Genomic DNA, 20,669 nt, shown 5'->3' with positions numbered 1-20,669 from the left:
CGTACAACTGAAAACACGCAGCCGGTTGAGTAAATGAAGATTGTCTGTACATTTTATTTACACACGATCTGTGATTACAACCAAACAAAACCGCTTCCAGCTCATAAAAAGTTCAAGTGACTTTAAACTAAAAGCTGGTGCCTTCTTTTTTTTTAATTCAATAACACATTTTCAGTAGGAAAACAATTTTTACAGGTTTATTATACAGTATAAGTTACATTTACAGCTTACGATAAAAACTTATGAAAGAAGCTATTTTATAGTTTCTTTTTACTCTAAAAAGCATCAATTTCAAAGTGCCATAGCATCCAATATTTCCTTTATATATTTATATTTATATATATATATAAAAGATTGATAAATGTAAATCTAAATACAGCTGGACAAGGATACAGACCCAGTAAGTGTGCTTGAGCCTCCCTTCTTGTCACTAGGCCCAGTAAAAGAAGGAGAAAGGGATGGGGTGCCAGATTTCACGCGTCTGTGTAGATGGGAGGAATATGGTTCAGGCACTGATCGAAGGCCCCATTCTGGAAAAATCCATTTTCTTCAGCTCCACTGGCGACCACGTCTTCAGCTACACATTGGGTTTCACAAATGTCATAGTCTGTAAATGTTAAAGTTAGGGTTAATTTTCTGATGTGAAGGATCGGGCCATCATAGGAGAGCAATTTACTACAAAAGATGAGCCTGTGAGCCTCAAAAACTGAAAAGCGAGGTGAGCTCAGAGTCTTAGCTCCACTTATCTCCTTCTATTAAGCCTTCAAGGTTCTGAACAGAGTTATTGGACCAGCCAGAAGCAAGGTAGAAGCAAGAAGCTACGTAATGTAGCTCAGTCAATCCTGCTTGAATCCTGCTGGAGCAATCAGAAGTCAGCGTGGGTTTGAAGACAAACTCACAGGAGAAGAGGAGTGGTAGCCGGAGAGCATGAACACCCAGCATTATATGGGGGAGACAGCTAGGAAGCTACAGAGAGATGATTTGAGACTGACTAGCGTTAATGAGATTACCCCTGAAGTCTGCCATGCCTACATTCTCTTTTATTGACGTCTCCAATATTCAGAGCACCCAAACACGGACACATCCAGAGCAGCTCATTATCGGAATACTACAGCCATGATGATGCTAAGCAAATATACTGAAAAGCTTAAGAGGAGATTGTGCATAATATAATGAAACAGGATGTCATTTTGGATTAGCTTAGGGATATGAGCAGTAGTTCCCTAACAAATTATGCGACTGCAGGAAAAGAATTGGATTAAACTGTTTGTAAGGAGATTGTGTTCAATTTTTGGAAGTTTTTGAAAGTCAGTAATTAATTCATAGTAATTAAACTTGGCAGCATTCTCATGCGTCTGGAATTCAAAATACTAAATGATAAAGGGGATGGAACAGCTCCCCTATGAGGAAAGGCTGAAGAGGTTAGGGCTGTTCAGCTTGGAGAAGAGACGGCTGAGGGGGGATATGATAGAGGTCTTTAAGATCGTGAGAGGTTGATGTGAATTGGTTTTTTACTCTTTCGGATAATAGAAAGACTAGGGGGCATTCCATGAAGTTAGCATGTCCAGGAAGGGAAGGCAGAGGCCTTGCCTGGGGCCTTGACATGGCAGCATGCAGCACCGCCACCGAGCCGGCCCTGGAAATGGAGCATTCCCCCCCCCCCCCCCCCCCCCCCCCCGACACCTTTCCATTCAGGTCCAGAACAATTTACCTGTTGAAGGTGTGCCGAGAACGTGATATCCATTCTGCTTTAAAGCATTAAAGCAATGGGCTTCCCCCGTCAGTACTTCACCGCCGACAGACGGTTCCGTCGTCCTGTAGCAATTGCCGTAGTGGAAACAGTTTTGAATGGCATGGAAACTGCCTTGGTAACCTGCAAAGAGATATTACACGGGAACGTTAAGGTCGTTGCCAGAGCTCTCATCTTCCTGTGATCAATGCTGTGACCATTTCCATCCCCTCGGATACTTTACAAAATGGAGGTACCGGGTTTGTGATCTCTCCAGGGCCCTCTGTGCAGCACAGAATCCCCAAAATATGCACTTAAACACCTTCTTACTGGGGGGGATAGAGAGAGGGAGAGAGAACAATATGTCACTCAACCATTTAAACCACTGTAAGAGGGGGTTCGGAGTGGGGGTGGGGGTGGTTTAATATACACAGTAGGAGGCACGAACAGCAAACCTTGAAGATTTCCTGCTGTTTGCATCGATGAAAGGTACAAGAGGAGCTGATTTCCGCAATGCACTCTCAAACCTACCCCAGCCCCCTGAAACCCCGCTCCAAGTTAAAAGTGCCCCCTCTTACGCACCCTGCGGTGTATTAATCAGCACACGAAGCAGGGTACTTAGCCTAACCATCACCCCCCCCTCCCTTTTCCGCTATGTTTATAGCATTTTGATAAATCTAGGCCTGAGTTCTGTAGCGCGCTACAATTTGCTTGGAGAAAAGTTAGCTGGGAAGTTGTGGGGTGGGGGACATTCAAATCTCAGGTTTTGTCCTGGTAAGTTTAACTGTTGCCCAGGCCACACCACTGAATAGTATTCAATGAATACTGAGCTCTATAGTTTAAGGGAACCCGCACTGTACTATTAAATGGAAAGGTAGAATACCACAAGCCATCAAATAGGATGGCTTGTGGTAATACCCAGAATAGGAATCTTCTTAATCTGAACTGCTAATCTCTCCACCACTTTGTATCCACATTACCTCAATAATTTCTCCCACTGGCAATCCTTTGTAAAATACTATTTCATTCTTCAAAGAGAATGCAACCTTGGATTCTCCTAACTACTGTTGTTTGAATATACCTAGATATTTATACTTACCTCCTATATTATTACCCATTTTAGGCTTGTTTAACTTATATTACATGTTTCTATCTTTCATTGAATTAATTGTACTTGTTCTGTTCTATGGTCATTAGAATGTAAAGCTAGTTGCTGAATTATTGTTTATTGTAAACCGAGGTGATGTTTTCAACGTGCCGCGGTATATAACAAATTTATAAATAAATAAATAAATAAATAAATAAAAAAAGGAACAGGTGGCTTAGAGGTTAGAATAACTGGAAAACTAAAACGAGGACGCACAGGACCTTACAGCCATCTCTTGAGGTCTAAGCTAATCAGCGAATATCACTATATGTTTGTCTACATGTTGGTAAAAAACAAAACAAAAAACCCCCACACAATCCTGGAAAGTGTAACTTTGCCCCCCCCCGAGCTGGGAAGTGTTGTTGTGGAAGGTGAGTGATAGTCTGCTCAAGGTAGATCAGTGGTGGAGGGAACGGCAATTCCTTTTTCTCTGGAGATTAGGAGTTTGGCAGTCAAGTTGCTTGCTAGGGCGTGATGCGGAGGCCGGAGCCCGGAGCCCACACGTTTCCTAAATATAGGGGAGGAGGAGGGGCGGGAAGCGTTCTCGGGCCAATAGACTTGCCCCTTTTTAACATCTTTTGGAGGGCTGAGAGGAGGAGGGGGAGTGCACGGTGCTCGGCAGCAGTTTAGTCCTTTTAGCAGGGGGGCGGAGGGGGGAATTGGAAATCAAGCCTACGCGACTGCCAGGGTTTATTATTTTTATGCTTTTTCTGGCATTTTACCAGCTATATTTTGAATATATCCTGTTAAAGCACAAGTTGTACAGGTGCAAGTAACTTTAGCAGGATAACTGATCCATGTTCTGCTTTTCTGAAATTTGACTTCTCTATGCAAAGATTTAATTTGTGGTCCTCAATGAGGAGTCCACGTCCAGTCTGGTTTTCAAAATATTCACAACAAATAGGCTTGAGATGTATTTGCATGTACAGATAGATCTCATGCATATTCATTGTGGATATCCTGAAAACCAGACTGGGTGGGGATGGAAACGAGTGGGTTCTTTTCTTGTACTCTAGAAAGTGTGCGTCGGAGGGAAGCTGAATCTCCCAAGCTCAACGGAGACTGGAATGATCGCATTCCGCTTCTCAACAGAGCTGCAAAACAAATCCGGCGCCCTCATACAGAAGTCTGCTTTGCAACCACTTAAAAACGAGTTAATATCACTTTGATTAACAGCTGTACTGACAGATTTGGTTCCTTCCTTCTTGAAAGCCTAAATGTGAAGGATGGCACCCCGCCCAATCTAATGCACTTTAAAGTCTCTTATAGGTGCAATATAAATTAAATATAAATACACACACACACACACGCTTCTCCAAGTTGCTGAAAGGAACAAATACACACACACCCGAGGCACACACAGATGGAAACAGATACCCAGGCATACACGGATGCACCACAGTCAGACACAGAGAGAGAGAGAGGTACAGACACAGCCCTCCCAGACAGAGACACAGGCAGACAGACCATACCACACAACAGACCACAGCACACCAAGACAGTCCCCAGACAAACACAGATCCACACAGGCTGCACACTACAGACAAACAGTAACATTTTTCAAAAAACCCAGGTGCCAGCCAAAATGTTTAGGAGCTGGGAGAAATTTCATCCCATTCTGCCCTCCATTTTATTTTGTATATTTTTACTGTTTTCATTAATGATGATGCTTTTTTTTTGTATTTTTTCTTAGTTTGATCCTCTTTTTTTTTTTTTGTTTTATTGTCATCATGTTTTGTTTTTTTAAATTTTTGCCCATTATTCTTTCGCCTTAAACTCCCTTTCCCATCTCGTCATTCCTCCCCCTCTCCTCTACCTCACTGCTTCTTTTCCACCAGTCAGGCAGCCGCTGCAATCTATCGCCCTGGGTGGAGATCCGGTGATAGCAGGGGCTCTTCCCGGCCTGGGGGACTGAGGGTGGCAGCTCTTCCTGGGATGTGGGTTACAGTGGAAGCAGCTCCTTCTTCCAGACCCTCTGCACTGGTAGAGGCTCCTTTCCAGATCCTGCCCTTCTTCTCCCGGGCCCGCGAGAGATACGTGGCTAAGCCGTGGCATGCTTAGGACGACATCTCCTGAACTTGCAGTGCCAAACCTGGACAGCACAGCCATAGTTTTTCTTCTTTGATCAGCCGGCCGGGAGAGTCCCTCTTCAGGATCATTCAGGCCTCCCTCTCACCGGGGAGCCAGCTCCCCATTTGAGCACCTTTGTTCTAAACCAGTCAGAAACCTTCCTTATTCCTGCTTTAGTCATTTTCTTTGTCTGTTTTTATCTGGTGGCTCAGTAGTTTCCTCCTGTTCCTCTGGGCTTTCATCTTAATTAGAAATGGCCTCAGCTGGGTCTATGGCACTGGGATCCTTCTTCGGGTCTGGGCACGGCATCACGATGGCAACCCTTGGCCAGGGTCCCTAGATCACAGCTGCCTTTGGAGCCTGATTCTTGGGGCACACTTGAGTCTGGTCAGGAGGTGTTGCTTTTGCACGATGGCTAGGACGCAGTCTCCCCCTTTTCAGGGGCTGTGATCATTGTCTGTACTGCACCCAAGCTCTAGCTAGCCAGTCTGAGAACTGAAGCCGGACCTGGGGTTCGATCCTGGATCTCTTTGCATGGCACTGAGCGACTGCACTGGCTCCCAAAATATTCTTAATAAAAGCTACAGATAATTCTTAACTACGAAATCCTAACAGATTCAGAATCATTTTGTGTGTGCAGGATAGCTATTTTTTTTTTTTTACCATTCCAGCAACAGGAAGTCTACTGCTAAAATCCATCCAGACAGACATCAGGCTCCCCCTTGTTTTATGCAGTAATTTAATTTCAATAAAAGTTTGCAAGGCTAATCAAAAAATCACAACACCCTTTGAAATTACTTCTGAAACTTGGACATATTCCCCATGGTCACCAATCTGCTTGGGTTTTCAGGATACCCCTAAAGAATATGCATGAGATAGAGTTGCATGCACACTACTTCAACTGCATGCAAATCTCTCTCATGCATATTCATTAGGGATAACCCAAGCAGATTGGTGTCCACTGTGACTAGCAGTTGCCTATCCTTGTCCTGAATGTGTACTGCTATCAATACCAAAGGAATGCAATTAGTGAAAGGGAGCCCCCACTTGAAATTGTATTCTTAGATTAGCAGTTCGTTTTCAGATCCTTTCAGAAAACACACTGCAGTTCATCGCAAAAGAAAGTGGGAAGGGGCTTCCTGCAAGTCCTGACAGCTACCTTCTAATAATTCTTAATACATCTTATTTTTATTTCCGAGTGCTTGGTATAACAAAACAGATCACTATAAAAAAATGCATCTATTGAAGTGCAAAGCATATAAATCATTTTGAAACGAATGGGTAAATCCATTCGAAGACCTCAAGTTCACAAACACTTCTGACAGAAACCTTGTTGGATGTAAAGAGCTGCCCCATTGCTGGTGCCTGCCAAATGCTTTCAGCATGTAATAATTTCCATGTGATCGTACCCAAACTAGCACAACACACACAGGCTTATTATTATTTGCCATTTTATTCCCCCACCAAACTAATTTTGATTGATTTACTCAAAGGCAGGCTTTGTTGATTATTTATAAGGCACCAGGGGACGAGTCAGCCAATCATATCGCAAGACTGGTTGTCCCGCCCCCCTCCTCCCCACCAGCTCTCTCCCTCTATCCATGCCACTTTCTCGACTCTGCTGCCTCGTGCAGCCCGACCGTCCTATTGTTCAAGATGTGGTCATATGAGTTTTCGACTGAAGATATTTGTTAAAATATATGCTTTGTATTGAACCTTTAAATGTAGGAAATATATACCAATTACTTTAAAAACGTATACATGTCAAGCTCTGCTATCCCTATAGGGTGCATGGCAGTTAAAACACATTTTCTCCCTTATTTCAACAAGAACCGTTAAGCTACAGCCATCAGGACTGGAGCATTTCCAACAACACTCTCCTGTGTCCATGCTGCGCATATGTAAAGTCTATAAGGAGAATCCATATCATCCCCCCAAACAACACTTTTGTTTCTATATTTATGCATAATTCCCTCTGCAAGTATGAATGAAACTGTTTATAAATATTTTAGAAAGTGCATGGGTGTCTCTAATTGGTAAGCCTGGGCTACATCTAACCCTGGGGGCCTTATTCAGAAAGGAAGTGTTCCCATTCTGTGCCCCTGGACAAATATATTTCCTGGTTCTTAACACCAAAAAGAATTAGAAGGCAATAATTCTACTAATTTATTTAAAAAAAAAAAAAAAATCCCTTATGTCCAAGCATTGCACATTCAAAAACATTTGGTTTAGTTGTTTCCATTGTGCAAATGTTTGAAAAATGTGTCAAAATACGAAACTGTGTGGTGAAAGAGCTTTGTACAAAGCAGGAGCAATTAACCATTGGCAAAATGAGGCTTCTCTCTCTAGAAAGCATCTGTGCAGTGCAAGCACTTCCCACCCATCCTCAGTGGAGATTGCTGCATTTTAATTTAATACTGAATCCCACCCTTGGGCCTTATTGGAAAAGAGGTTTGCTAAATAAAATTTGTATTGAGCTGCAGGGGTGGGTGACTCCGGGCCTCGACAGCCCCTAACTGGTCAGGTTTTTGGATAAACCTAATGAATATGCATGAGATAGATTTGCACACAATTAAGGCAGTGTTCGTGCAAACTTGTCTCAGAGATATTCATTAGGGACAGCTTTAAAACCCGACCAGAGCCTGTCAAAGCTCAGAGTTGCTCACCCCCTCTGTATAAAGAGAACCCCCAGGTTAAGTGTAATCTGCCAAAGCTCCAAAAGCTGCCAGTCCAGCAGGGGTGGACAGCTCTGGCCCTTGAGGGCTCCTAACCACTTGGGTTTTCACGATAACCCTACTGAATATGCAAGAAATAGATCTGCATCCAGTCGAGGCAGTTTACATGAAAGTCTATATTTCATGCATATTTATTAGGATATCCCAAAAGCCTGAACAGAGGGGTATCCACGGGGACTGGAGGTTGCCTGCTGCTGGTGGTTAGGTTTGCTTAGTGAAACAAGCTGAGTGGCCAGAAACTGATCCGTAGATCACTTTTTAACCTGGCTGGTCACCTAACAGTTCCCAAACTTCCAGAGGCACTGGGGAAAGGTATTGTCCAGCCCTCATAAGCAGCTAATGCCTTAAAAGCAAAACAAAACAAAACAAAACAAAAAAAACTGGAGAGGCAGAATTTCTATTAGTGGCCTCAGCAAATCATTATCTTTAAATGTGGCAGTGCAGTTTAATGGAGGAGTGTGGTTTCCTGATGGAAATCTAGTCAGTAATTACAACTGGTTGAAAACTGAAGTCGTCTATGCATTGGATTTGGTTAGAACAGTGGACCGCTAAAACTTCCTCTTGTGGTTTTCAGTTATTTAAGTTCATTATAGGAACATAATCATATGTCATTATAAATTGGCATAAGCCTGCTACGCTTTGCTCACAGGGTCAGTCTTCTGAAACTGAGTAATCCGCTTAGTACCAGGCTGAGTTACTTTTATTCCACACAAACCATTCCTGTAACACGGGCCTGCTGGTTGGGGCAGCAGGGAAAGCACAGCCAAGGCAGGAAGTTTGATAGCCCGTCCTGAACTGAAACAAAACGTGAAAATACTGTTTGCAAGCCACGTATTGTTCATGTCAGATGAACAACATTCCTAAGAGTCTGTCAGCAGCACTTCTGAGTTGTGGTCATCCTGAGAGTTTTGTTCATTAGTTGGGGGAGGGAGGAGGAATAATGTGTTTCGCTCCTCCCTGCTAATCCACACACTCCCCTCTCTCTGCCCCCATCACCACCACTTTCCCCCCCTCTCCAGGGATGACCCCAGCGTTCTCTCTCTCTCTCCCTCCCTGACTCCTGCACTCTCTTTGCTCCCACCCGCTATAAGCCACGGCCGAGTCCCAAGTCCTGGAACCAGATCGGCAGACGGAGCCGTGTGCGTTGCAGCCCCTCGTCACTTTATTCCCCCATGATGCCTGCAGGCTCAGCGCTCTCCTCCCTGATCCCTGCAGGCTTTACGAAGGGCTGCGACTGGAGCAGTAAACAGAGATGTCCAGACCCGACAACTGATGCAAGTTTCCAGGTGAACTCTAGAGAGTTCCCAGGTCTGAAAATAACACGTGCGCTGCCGGGCCTCGTACTTGATCTTAGGCAGGAGGAGGTTTGCTCTAGAGGCTACATAGTTCTGAACTACACATCGGGAGAAAACTGGCAATGTAAATTCCAGTCTCCAGTACCAGTGACCATCTCCCTCGGGCTACCCAGCTGGACCTGGAGAATAGGACAATCAATTGTTCCCTGCCCCTTTTGGAATCTTATATATGCCATCCAGGTCAGGGCCGGCGGAAACACTGGGCGAGCTAGGCCCGGGCCAGGTGCTTACATCAATCCTTTAATGCATCTCAGTCCCCATGGCCGATATGATTCCAGGGCCAAGTTCACGTCTGGAGAACATCAGCCTGGCAGCCAGCACGCACTGCAGCTGCGCGTGTTCTGTGGCTCCTTTGGTGGCTCTTACTGGGAGTTCACTCCGCCTGAATGCCACTTAAGAGACTGAGGCCACGTGGTCATTGCACCCTGCGCGCTCTAGAAGATGAGGGAGATGGGAAAGGAGGGGGAAGACAGGGGATCTAGACACAGAACCTAGAATCCACCCGGGGGTGGAATGGCGAGGAAAAGAGAACAGGAAGGGGGTCGGAAAGAGGAAGCTGGTGAGGGAACAGGGAAAGGTGCAGGGAGAAGAGCAGGAATGGGGTAGGGCAGGGCTATTTAGGAGAGAGTAGAGGTGGGGGAGGAAAAAAAGTGATGCAAAAAGATCAAGAGAAAAACTGTGAAATATGCAAAGACAGGAGACGGGCGACCAGGAAGTGACAGAGGATGAAATGAGATAACAGGAGAAATGGGGAGAAAGAGATGAAAGAGAACAAGAGAGAGGGAGGGAGATTAATGGGGGAAATGTTCAGTGCTCCATGCAGGCATCACACATTAGGGTAAAATACGAATGCCCCTAAGGATGGAGGGTTCTGAAAACCCGAGGCATGGCCAAAATAGAGCCTGCAGATTTGATTTCCAGAAAACGAGTACAAATATAATAACCAGGCAGGGAGCGTGTGCAGAGGCCTGGCTCTGGGAACGCAATGTAATGAAATGGAGCTTTAAAGTTAATGCCCGATGCAGTGAGCTAATGCTACGCTAATGCATCCGGAATTTAAAAGAAAAGTGCACTAACCCGAAGACATACTAAGCATGCCTAAAATCTGATTTATGTGCATCAAACCTGTTCTCTGCACAGAAAACATTTGTGTGCACAAAGTGTTTTCCGTGCATAAAACAAGATTTATGCACACAAAACACAATTTCTGCGCATAATAAAATGGTGTACAAAGCATATTCTCTGCACATAAACTCTGCTAAAATTCTGGGAGAAATGCCTCTCTTCCATTAACTCCCTACTCACTAACCTCCACCTTGCCCTCAACTCCTCAAAGACTGAACTGCTTCTCATCCACAACCACCAAACACTCAAGCTCTTCCCAGACAATGACCCAGCCTCCAGCTCCTTTTTCTCACAACCTCCAGTATGAAACCTGGGTGTTCTAATTGATCAACACTTAAACCTTAAAAATCACATCAACTTGGTCTTAAAAGAAGGCTTCTATAAGCTCAATGTCATACAGAAACTCAAACCTCTACTCCATACCCACGATCTCAGAATTTTTATCCAAGCAACCCTGTCGTCCAAACTGGACTATTGCAATTCCTTGTATCTAGGCCTTCCTTACACCACAATCAAACCACTCCAAATGCTACAGAACGCCACTGCTAGAACCATCATGAATGCACGTAAATCCGACCACATAACACCCCTCCTCAAGGATCTACACTGGCTCCCCATACCATCACGCATCTTATTTAAGACCCTCGCCATCATTCACAAATCCATCCACAAAAACAACTCCTCCTGGCTCAATGAACCTTTCCAATTCACACAATCATCCCGCCCAACCAGAGCAAACCACAAAGGTACCCTGCACATCCCATCCCTCAAGTATGCTCGCAACTAGGGATCTCGCCCTATCAACTGCTGGCCCAACTTGTTGGAGTGCCCTACCTACAAGCATCCACCTGGCTCTTCCACCAGGCATATCGAGACTAGATCCACGTTCCCCACCACCTTCATGTCCTCCATGTCATTACTTTAATATGACACTGCTCCAGTTCTCATGTTCAAGTTTACCTCCTTAACTTCCTCTAGTTGCAGCACCGTTGTTGCTCTATGTTGTCCCCTCCCCCTCTCCCTGTTCAATGTATTTTCCATCTTTTGTTTGATGTAAACCGATATGATGTGCCTACTAATGTCGGAATAGAAAAGCTGATAAATAAATAAATGTATTAAGCCTCCTCGCCCGGCTGCATTAGGGAATAAAATAGTTAATGCCTTCATTAACGGGGGATTTAAATGGAGGAGCGCTCATTTGTGTGGACAGTTTTATGCACACAAAACCCTTTACTGCCTCAAAAGTAAAGCCTGCACAAACCCTGTGCCCAATTTCTTGGACGCAGTTCAGTGCACCTTTTTCCATGGGGCCACAGATTTATGGAAGAGGTGCGTGCACAGATGTAAGTGTGTTTGTGGGGGTGTAGGTGGGGTGGGTGGGGGAGGTGTGTGGTATGAGTGTAGAAGTCTGGGGGTTCGTGTGAGGGTGTATTTATTTAACAAACGCACTTATTAAAAAATGTTTATGTTACGCCTATACTGAAACCAGTCATCCTAGGCGGATCACAAATTAAACCAACAACATAATTATTAATAAAAAAAAACAACATATGACATCTAGACAATAATAAAATTAGGCTATAACATGCACAATACTTAACGTAAGACAAAAAGAAAACGAGAGGGTGTATGGGGGTGAGGGTTCGTGGATGTAGGAGCGCATGGGTTGCAGGTTATGTGTGGTTCTTTGGAGGGGTGTGGCGGATGCGTAGGAATGTGTGAGAGTGTCGGGAGTGGGGGAGGTGGGTGGGGTGTTGTGTGCGGCTTGCAGAGGAGTGGGGGGGTGTATGGGGAGTTGGGATTTGTGTTTGTGGGGTGTGTGGATACGTGTGAGGGTGTAGCAGTGTTTGGTATGGGGGTAGAAGTATGCAGATTGGGTTTGTGTATGGGGGATATATGGTAGGTATGGGGGTGTGGGAATGTGTGTGGAGGGGGGGGGGTTACTTTGGAAGTGTGGTGGGGGTGGATTTGACGGTGCCTTTTCATGCCATTCTTTGACAACTGCTTCAGCTATTTTCCTTCCTTGCGTTAATATCTCCAAATGGGTCTATTCTGTGCATAGTTTAACAGGAATAAACCTCACTCATTAGGATATACCGGGTTTGATCTCCGTCTCTCAGATTTCTGCTAGTGCTCTTTTTAATACTTACATTATGTAAAAAAGAGCCTCCTTCTGCAGTTCATAGGGTGTAATATGTAGAGGGAGGATATCAAGGTGCACTTGGACATTCGTTTTAATCATGCCAGTAGCGTGCAATAGAACTGGGACTATTCCTGTTATCTTTCTGTCCCAGGTTCTCGGCCTCTGATTGTATCCCTTGGCACTCGGGGATATTCTGTCTCTCCGCAGGTCGTACAGAATTGTTGCTTGTACTGACACTTTAATTAGTGATGCTGTTCTTGCGTTTTTCTCCTTTATTTATTTAAATTTCTTCTAGGATTACCTTCCTGGTCTAAAGGACCATCCAAAGCTGTGTACAACACTTAATATAAAGACCATCATACAAAACCACAAAGGGGCCAATTTTCTAAGAGGTCAGTAGTCAAAAGAAATCGTCTATGTACGCTTATCTGGCTTACTTGCATTGGATATTTAGCAGCACTAAATACCTGCTCTACGGCAGATCTAACTTATCTGATCAACTTAACCGGATAAGCCTGAATATCGGCACTTATCTGGTTAATAAACTAGCTGCCCCAATCCGCCCACTGCCAGCACACGAGAGATCCAGCTAACTACTTAGCTGGATAAGTGGTGTCCGCTGAACATAGCCAGATATGCAGCGACCACCATGTAGCCGGATAAGTCACTACTTATCAGGTTAAGTAGCGCGGAACATCAGACTCAAAGGGTTTAGGCTCCTAACGTTTGGAGTTAAATTGGCCTTTTTGAAAATTTACCAGGTTTGAGTGCATGAAATTAGGCTCCTAGTTTCATTAGGCTTCTAAATTTAGGATTCTAAAAAGTGGGTGAAGGTGGTGGGGACCAAGTTAAGTGCTTAGTACTGATTTTCAGAACTGGTCATCTAATTTGGCATCCTAAATTTAGACAAATGCATTTGCAGTCCTAATTTTAAAGCCCTAAATTTTAAGTGCCTAAATTTGTGTGAATTTTCACCTGAAAACATAGATCCCTAAGTTCGTCTCAAAATAGCTGCCTACCTTAGGAGCCTAAATTTAGGTGGTCAACGTTTTTGGAATATGGACCCCAATTCTCCCACCTCTCAAAGCAAATCAGCAGAATCCACTCTGAGGCTGATTTTCATAGGGTTTAGGTGCCTAACCCTGTGAATTAGGCTACTAAATTAGCTCTTTTGAAAATTTACTGGGAATGAGTGTCTAAATTTAGGCTCCAAATTTCACATAGGGTATCTACAGGGGCAGGGGGGAAATTTTCAGCACTGGGCCCTGTGATGGAGTGACCCTGTTTTCCCCTTTAACCTGTGTGGGACCAGGCATTTAAATCCTACAGAGGGAGAGAGCTCAGTGGACGGGACCCTGCTGGGAGGGGAATAAGAATGTGAACCCAGCTGCCTCTCCAGGAGCACGGAGCTTGTCCTGACCCTCTCTACAGAAGCCTGTGGTAAGATTACTGAAAAGGTAGGCAGTTATTGTTGAAGTTGATTTTCTGTTTATGGTAATAAAAGCTAAGTTTGCATCAGAATAGGATGGAGCCAGTGTGGTTTTCTGCTCCAGCCCAGAAGATTTGCTCAGTCATCCTCACAGGCACTTAAATGTTAGGTGATTTTTCAGTCAAAAGTTTTGACATCTAAGATTGAGTAAAAATAGGCACCTAACTTAGTGGGTCATTTACCAAGCGGATCGCACGCGATACCATGATGGGGGTGGAGTCGGGGCGACGTCAGCCCCGGAAGAGGAGGGGCGGCCCAGGGGTTGACGCCACGAAGACTGCGCCAACAGCAAAAGGTAAGCACCTTTATCGCTGCCAGTTTCGCGCCGAATAACTACACCTTTTATGGTGTAATTTGGTGCGACGCCGGTAGCGATCCACCGCGGAGGTGCAGGACCGCCCCCCGTTTCGCCCCCCCCCCACCCCTCGTTACCGCGGGATTCACTAATGCCTTGCGGCATTAGTGAATCCAGCCCTTAGGTTCCTAAATTTTGGAGCTGAGCTTTGCTGTCAGCAGTGGTGGCTGTGACCCACTCCTGCCTTCTCCCCCTGAATGGGGAGGGAGATCATTTTCTGGTGCATCGGTTGGGAACCTCTGGTCTAATCTATGCATGTGCACGTTGTAGCTGAAGATCGGCAAACTACTATGCATCTGAACTACGCTCACTGATTGGCTCCCAAAGTGAGAATAGTAAATACCAGTTCCAATTCAGTGGAAAAACACAAACCTTGGTGACTAGGCTGCTTCAGGGTGTTTTCTATATTTCTGGATTTATGTAAAAGTAGGCGTGTGTTACTGTCAGGTGACCCCCCAGAGGAAGGGGAGTTAACAGCTGACCTCGCTTTTCCGGTCACCACTTGCGTTTGCTTTGGTTTTTTTTTTTAATATTGTGTGCAAAAGAGCCTATGGTCCCTTCACTAAGGCCTATGTTTTTCCCATATTAAGATTATCAGAATAACAAGTGGGCTGAGCCATTTGCAATGTCATTCCTCTCTAGGAGCGGCCACAACGTTGTTTATCAGAGAGAGAGAGAGAGAAGTCACGTCTTCATCTCTCTGCCTCGAGTCCTTTAGTGAGTGCAGAGGACCTCGTAGAAAAGTCCCTGAGCTGGTGCTTCTGATACTTTAAGCAACTGCTCCTGAGGGATCTAGCAGTGATGTGGGGCATATCCCTGCTTTGAGGGAGTAAATCTTTTACCTGGGGAAAAAGGACCCTGATCTGAGTTTGGTGAGCGGAGAAAGATATTTCACAGTAGGAGCTGGATGTGTGTGCCTGGTGTATGTCCAGAGATAATCATCAGTGTGGGGAGAAGGAAGCAGAAAAGAGAGCACTGCCCACCCGGGGCCCCGATCCAGGAGTCCAGAGCGCAGGAGAAGGAATCGGGTGCCCAAAAGGATCCGTGGGAGTCAGACAGCCCAGCCTCTGTCTAAGGGATCCTTAAATGCCAGCAAAAGGAGTGAGGAGGTCCCAGGGGGTGTAACAGCAAGGATTAGAAGTCCCCTTGTAAAATCTCAGCACCTGCTTTTTTGCATTTTCAATGCTAGAAGACTGTAAACTGCAACCTCCTAGGTTGAACTGTTTAGTAAAGATTTTTGTTTATTTTGGAGCACTGATACTTTGTGTGCAGTGTCTCATTGTTGCTATACTGTCTAAACGCCTTGGGCCCTGAAGGTAATCCTTCCCCCCATTGGAGGATCCGTGACAGGGTCTGCAGGACGGAGTTGGGACTAAGCCCTGGTATCGAGCGTGCACCGCAGCATGGAATTGTGCGTGGAAAAGGGGATCTACGTGTGAATTTTGGAATATATACATAAACTTTTTAACCTTTCCATTTGTGTTCTCTGGGCTATGTTTATGCCTCTCAGCTTGAGTGGGGAATTTCCTGCATGTTCCAAACTTAAAAGACCATTAAGTGCAACCATTAAGTGCAAGCTCTGATTTGGTGAAAAATGAAGATGTTGGAGACTTCAATACCTTGAGGCGTCTGGGATGCAAGTTGGTTTGAAAACTGAGAATACGCTTTATTTGGGCCTCCTGGGAACTGCTGCCCACTGGGAGACTGTCTTTGAGAGGCTGGTGAACCACGTTTCTGCAGCAGTGACGGTGGAACTAGGGCCTTCATTGGACTGCCAGCAGGTAGAATATTTGGAGTAAGCCTAGAATAAAACAAACAAAAAACAAAGCAGAAAAAGCTTTACTTTGGAAGATATGTGGACACATTCATGCCAGCAGAGAGTCACTTGGCTCACTTAATCTTTCTGGCTGTCCCTGTCTACTGCATCATTGCTCTCCACACTTGATCTGCAGGCATCTCCTATCTTTGCTCTTACCACTGCTTTTGTATCTGCCCCCATGCATGTTTGAATTCTGTCATCACAGTAAGACAGTAACTGAGGGGCCATTGTCAAGCTTTTCGCACTGGTTTTGGCCAGCAATCAGTTGGGTCCAGCTGGGTTTTCTCTCGCCAAGCCGACTTCTGACACAACTTAAAAGCCAGCAGCATAAAACCCGGTAAATACTGCAGCAGCTGCAGGAAGACTGGGGAGCTGGTGGTGGTGGTGAGATGTGTTTGATCTTTACTTGGCTGCCGGGCTCTTCCTCCAATGCAGGGTGGCCTGGCACCTGGGCAGGGTTTCCCTTTCACAGACAAACAAGAGCAGGAATGAAACTCCCTGTGCAGCCTGTGAAAATTGCCACAGGCCACTCGCTTCTTTTTATGCTGGTACAGATTTGTTTAAAACCATGCACGAAGATTTGAAAATGCAGTTTGCACGTGTCCCGACCTGGAATCGACTTCCCTCAATGCTGCTAAAAGTGCGATTATTAGTGGAACAACTCGCAGACAATTAAATGCATTGAGAATGGGCAATTTTCAGACAGCCAATTTACGAAGGTAGAATGCTTTTTAGCCGTGGAAATCATTTGAAAATTGCCCTCATTGTATCATAGCTACCTAATAGATAATGGCAGAAAAAGATCAGTTGGTCCTTCTAGTCTATCCAGTTATCCCTGTCCACACTGTTAAGAATATAACTCAGCTATCAGATATCACGCCTTATTCTAGACATTATTTTATTATTTTCTACTTTTGTACGCTACCTTTTTGGTTAGATGGGCCTGTAAAATCCCCTACATAGTTCACATCCAGGACCCATCTCGTCCCATGTCTAACCACATAATTTTGTAATAATCTAAAAAAGATACCAATACTAGAATGAGTGTGGTCTGAACATCTGGCCTCCTAGGTCTCCATGGTCTTTCTGGACAGTATCCCTACCACCAACAACCACCGGCTGCACTAACCCGGTCAATGCAAGGAACGTGGAGCCTGTCCCGGCTACCTAAGGGCCAGTGTTTCTGTCAGGATTTCTAACTTTGCCATCCATTCTGGCAGCCCCTAACATTTGTTACTGAATCACTCAAGCAGAGTACTGTAAACATGGGCTGCTAGGCCCTGTTTCTGTTATCTTACAGGCTGCTACTCTTTCAGCCTCCACCAACTGTGCATCTATCATTGCTTCCATGAAAAATATTACTGATGTTACTCCTGAGTCTACCCCCTTGGAGCTTTACATTATGACCTTCTTTGTTCAAGAACAAGGGTGCCCAACTTCAGTCTTTGAGGGCTGCAAACCGGTTGGGTTTTTAGGATACCTCTAAAGAATATGCATGAGATGAATTTGCATGCACAGCACCTCAGCTGTATGAAAATCTATTCCAGCATATTCATAAGAACAAAAAAACATGCCATGTTGGATCAGACCAATGGCCCATTAAGCCTGGCATCCTGTCTCTATCAGTAGCTGCTCCAGACACTTGAATGTCAGATCCTAATAGGGAAGTCCATCAATGTTGTTTACTCTTAGAAGCGAGAGTTGGTGAACCTCAATCCCACCTGGCTAATAAATGTCCTCCAGGAACTTGCCCAAATCTTTTTAAAACTCAATTATAATATTAGCAATGACCACATTCTCCAGCAACAAATTTCACAGTTCTGTTGTGCATTGACTGAAAAAAAAATATTTTCCAGTCATGGAGTGGAGTGTTCCCTAGTTCTAGTACTAGTTTAGAGAGAGAGTCACCTGTAGGATGGAGGGAAGTGAGAAGTGCTTCCAGACATTCCCCAGAAACAACAGGGACATAGAAAAGCCACTGAAGCTTATCTCAAGTTCAAATTAAGAACATAAGAACATGCCATACTGGATCAGACCAAGGGTCCATCAAGCCCAGTATCCTGTTTCCAACAATGCCAATCCAAGCCATTGGGTTACCCAAACATTAGATAAGTCACAAGCTACTATTGCTTATTAATTACCATAATGGCAGTTTATGGATTTTTCCTCTAGGAACTTATCCAAACCTTTTTTAAACCCAGTTACACTAACTGCCTTAACCATATCCTCTGGCAATAAATTCCAAAACTTAACTATGCGCTGAGTGAAAAAGATTTTTCTTCAATTTGTTTTAAATTAGTTACTTGCTAACTTCATGGAGTGCTCCCTGGTCCTAATATCTGAGAGAGTAAATAAGTGATTTACATTAACTTGTTCAAGTCCTTTCATAATTTTGTAAACTTCTATCATATCCCCCTCAGCCGTCTCTTCTCCAAACTGAACAGCCCTAACTTCTTTAGCCTTTCCTCATAGGGCAGCCGTTCTATGCCACTTATCATTTTGGTAGCCCTTCTCTGTACCTTCTCCATCGCAATTATATCTTTTTTGAGACTCTGTGACCAGTACTGCACAAAGTATTCAAGATGCGGTCTCATCGTGGAGCAATACAGAGGCATTATGACATTTATTTCTTTATTTTTCTCTTTATTTATTTTTATATACCGACATTCAATCTGAGATATCACATCGGTTTATATTCAGGTACTGTAGGTATTTCCCTAACCCCAGAGGGCTTACAATCTAAGTTTTTGTACCTCCGTTTTGTACCTCCGTTCTATTAACCATTCCCTTCCTAATAATTCCTAACATTCTGTTTGCTTTTTTGACTGCCGCAGCACACTGAGCTGACAATTTCAATGTATTATCCACTATGACGCCTAGATCTTTTTCCTGGGTGGTAGCTCCTAATATGGAACCTAACATCGTGTAACTACAGCAAGGGTTATTTTTCCCTATATGCAACACCTTGCACTGTCCACATTAAATTTCATCTGCCATTTGGAAGCCCAATCTTCCAGTCTCGCAAGGTCCTCCTGTAATGTATCACAGTCCACATGAGATTTAATTACTCTGCATAATTTTGTGTCATCTGCAAATTTGATCACCTCACTTATCGTACCCCTTTCCAGATCATTTATAAATATATTAAAAAGCACCAGTCTAAATGAGGCACTCCACTGTTTACCTTTTTCTACTGTGAAAACAGACCATTTAATCCTACTCTCTGTCTCCTGTCTTTTAACCTGCCTGTAATCCATGAAAGGACATCGCCTCCTATCCCATGACTTTTTAGTTTTCTTAGAAGCCTCTCATGAGGGACTTTGTCGAATGCCTTCTGAAAATCCAAATACACCACATCTACCGGTTCACCTTTGTCCACATGTTTATTCACCCCTTTATAAAAATGTAGGAGATTTGTGAGGCAAGATTTCCCTTAGGACACAGCCAACATGAATTTACCCATCAAATCATGTCTATCTAAATATTTTGTGATTGTATTCTCTATATCAGTCTCCGTGATTTGACGAGGCACTGAAGTCAGGTTTCAGTTCTGGCAGATTTGCCACAGTGGTTGGTTTTTGCTTGCATTCTGCAGTCTGAGCCCAGCAGTAGCATGCATTTCAGATTAAGGAAGTGACCCAAGAGGGCTACATGGAAGTTTAGATAATCAGTTTACTAATTTGACATCTGAGACTGAAAATAGGTGGATACTGCTCAGCACCAGTAGAAGACCTCGTTATACTTGCTTTCAATCAGCATAGCTCCACCGGCCCAAGATTGGGAACATATCTAGAAAGCAGTTTGTATAGAAGATTTTGTTTAATAACTGTGATCTTGATTGTAGTTTGTGATCCTCTGCTTTAAAATTAGAAAGTAAAGATTCTTGGCGAAGCAGATTGAGACTGATGCTACCAGTAAGGCCTTGAAACGCGTTTCTCTCCTATGGACAAGAACCCTGGAGATTCCAGTTTATACCACCTGAGAGCAGAAGAGCTTCACAGATTTAAGCCAAAATGCCCAATGCAAAATGGCTGTGCTGTTAAAAGCCTGGAATGGTGCCAAGAAGGTGAAAAGCTTCTTTTTTGGAGAGTATTATCCCAGTTAGAAACGTTTCTGTAGATATGAACATACTTGCATGTAGTACAGTAACAGTCACAGAAACACATGACTCCTACTCTCCAGGCCTTGCATTGGCTAATTGTTTCACGGAGAGTCTGCTTAAGATGGTCTCCCTAATTTTTAAAGCACTGCATGATGAGGTTCCTACACATTTGAAGTCAGCATTCTCTTGTTTGCACTCCAGCCTGCCTGTTCCTTGAGATCTATGGCAATGCTTCATCTTACTGTCCCTTCTTTTAAGATCCTACGATTAGTTGAGACTTGGGCTGCTCCAGTTCTCTGGAGTTCAGTTCCTACCGATTTGCATTTTCAAGGGTGTTTAAGCTCTCGGAAGATGGTGAAAGCCTTTTTTTTTATGAACAGGCGTTCCCCTAGTAATGTTGCTTGAGGATTTGAGGCTGTAATTCTGTTCTTCTCTTGGAAGGGATTTTTTTTGTTTTGTTTTTAAATTGTATTTTATTAATTACTAATGTGATTACTGTATTATCCGCTGAGAATGAATTGTTGGATTGGCAAATTATAAATGATTTAAAGTAAATAAATAAATAAACAGAATATGACCAGGAACTCAACACCCATCCTG

The 20,669-nt window shown here is 44.1% G+C and overlaps 1 protein-coding gene across 5 annotated transcripts in view; it reads right to left on the bottom strand.

The window, feature by feature from the left end:
* Positions 1-130: 130 nt before the first annotated feature.
* The window catches only part of GLIS1 (GLIS family zinc finger 1), a 293,185-nt gene continuing 272,646 nt past the window's right edge, over positions 131-20,669 (bottom strand). For all 5 annotated transcript variants that reach the window (XM_029617934.1, XM_029617935.1, XM_029617936.1 and 2 more), the window contains 3 exons: positions 15,768-15,949; positions 1,712-1,873; positions 131-607 (listed from right to left, as the gene is read on the bottom strand). In XM_029617934.1, the coding sequence (XP_029473794.1) occupies positions 474-607; positions 1,712-1,873; positions 15,768-15,949 (478 nt within the window). In that variant the 3' untranslated portion in view covers positions 131-473. The remainder of the gene's footprint in view (positions 608-1,711; positions 1,874-15,767; positions 15,950-20,669) is intronic.

Source organism: Rhinatrema bivittatum, chromosome 10 (assembly GCF_901001135.1).
Source record: "Rhinatrema bivittatum chromosome 10, aRhiBiv1.1, whole genome shotgun sequence".
Classification (NCBI taxonomy): domain Eukaryota; kingdom Metazoa; phylum Chordata; class Amphibia; order Gymnophiona; family Rhinatrematidae; genus Rhinatrema; species Rhinatrema bivittatum.
Note: the sequence above shows the minus strand (reverse complement) of the source record. Positions and strands in the feature narration are given on the sequence as shown.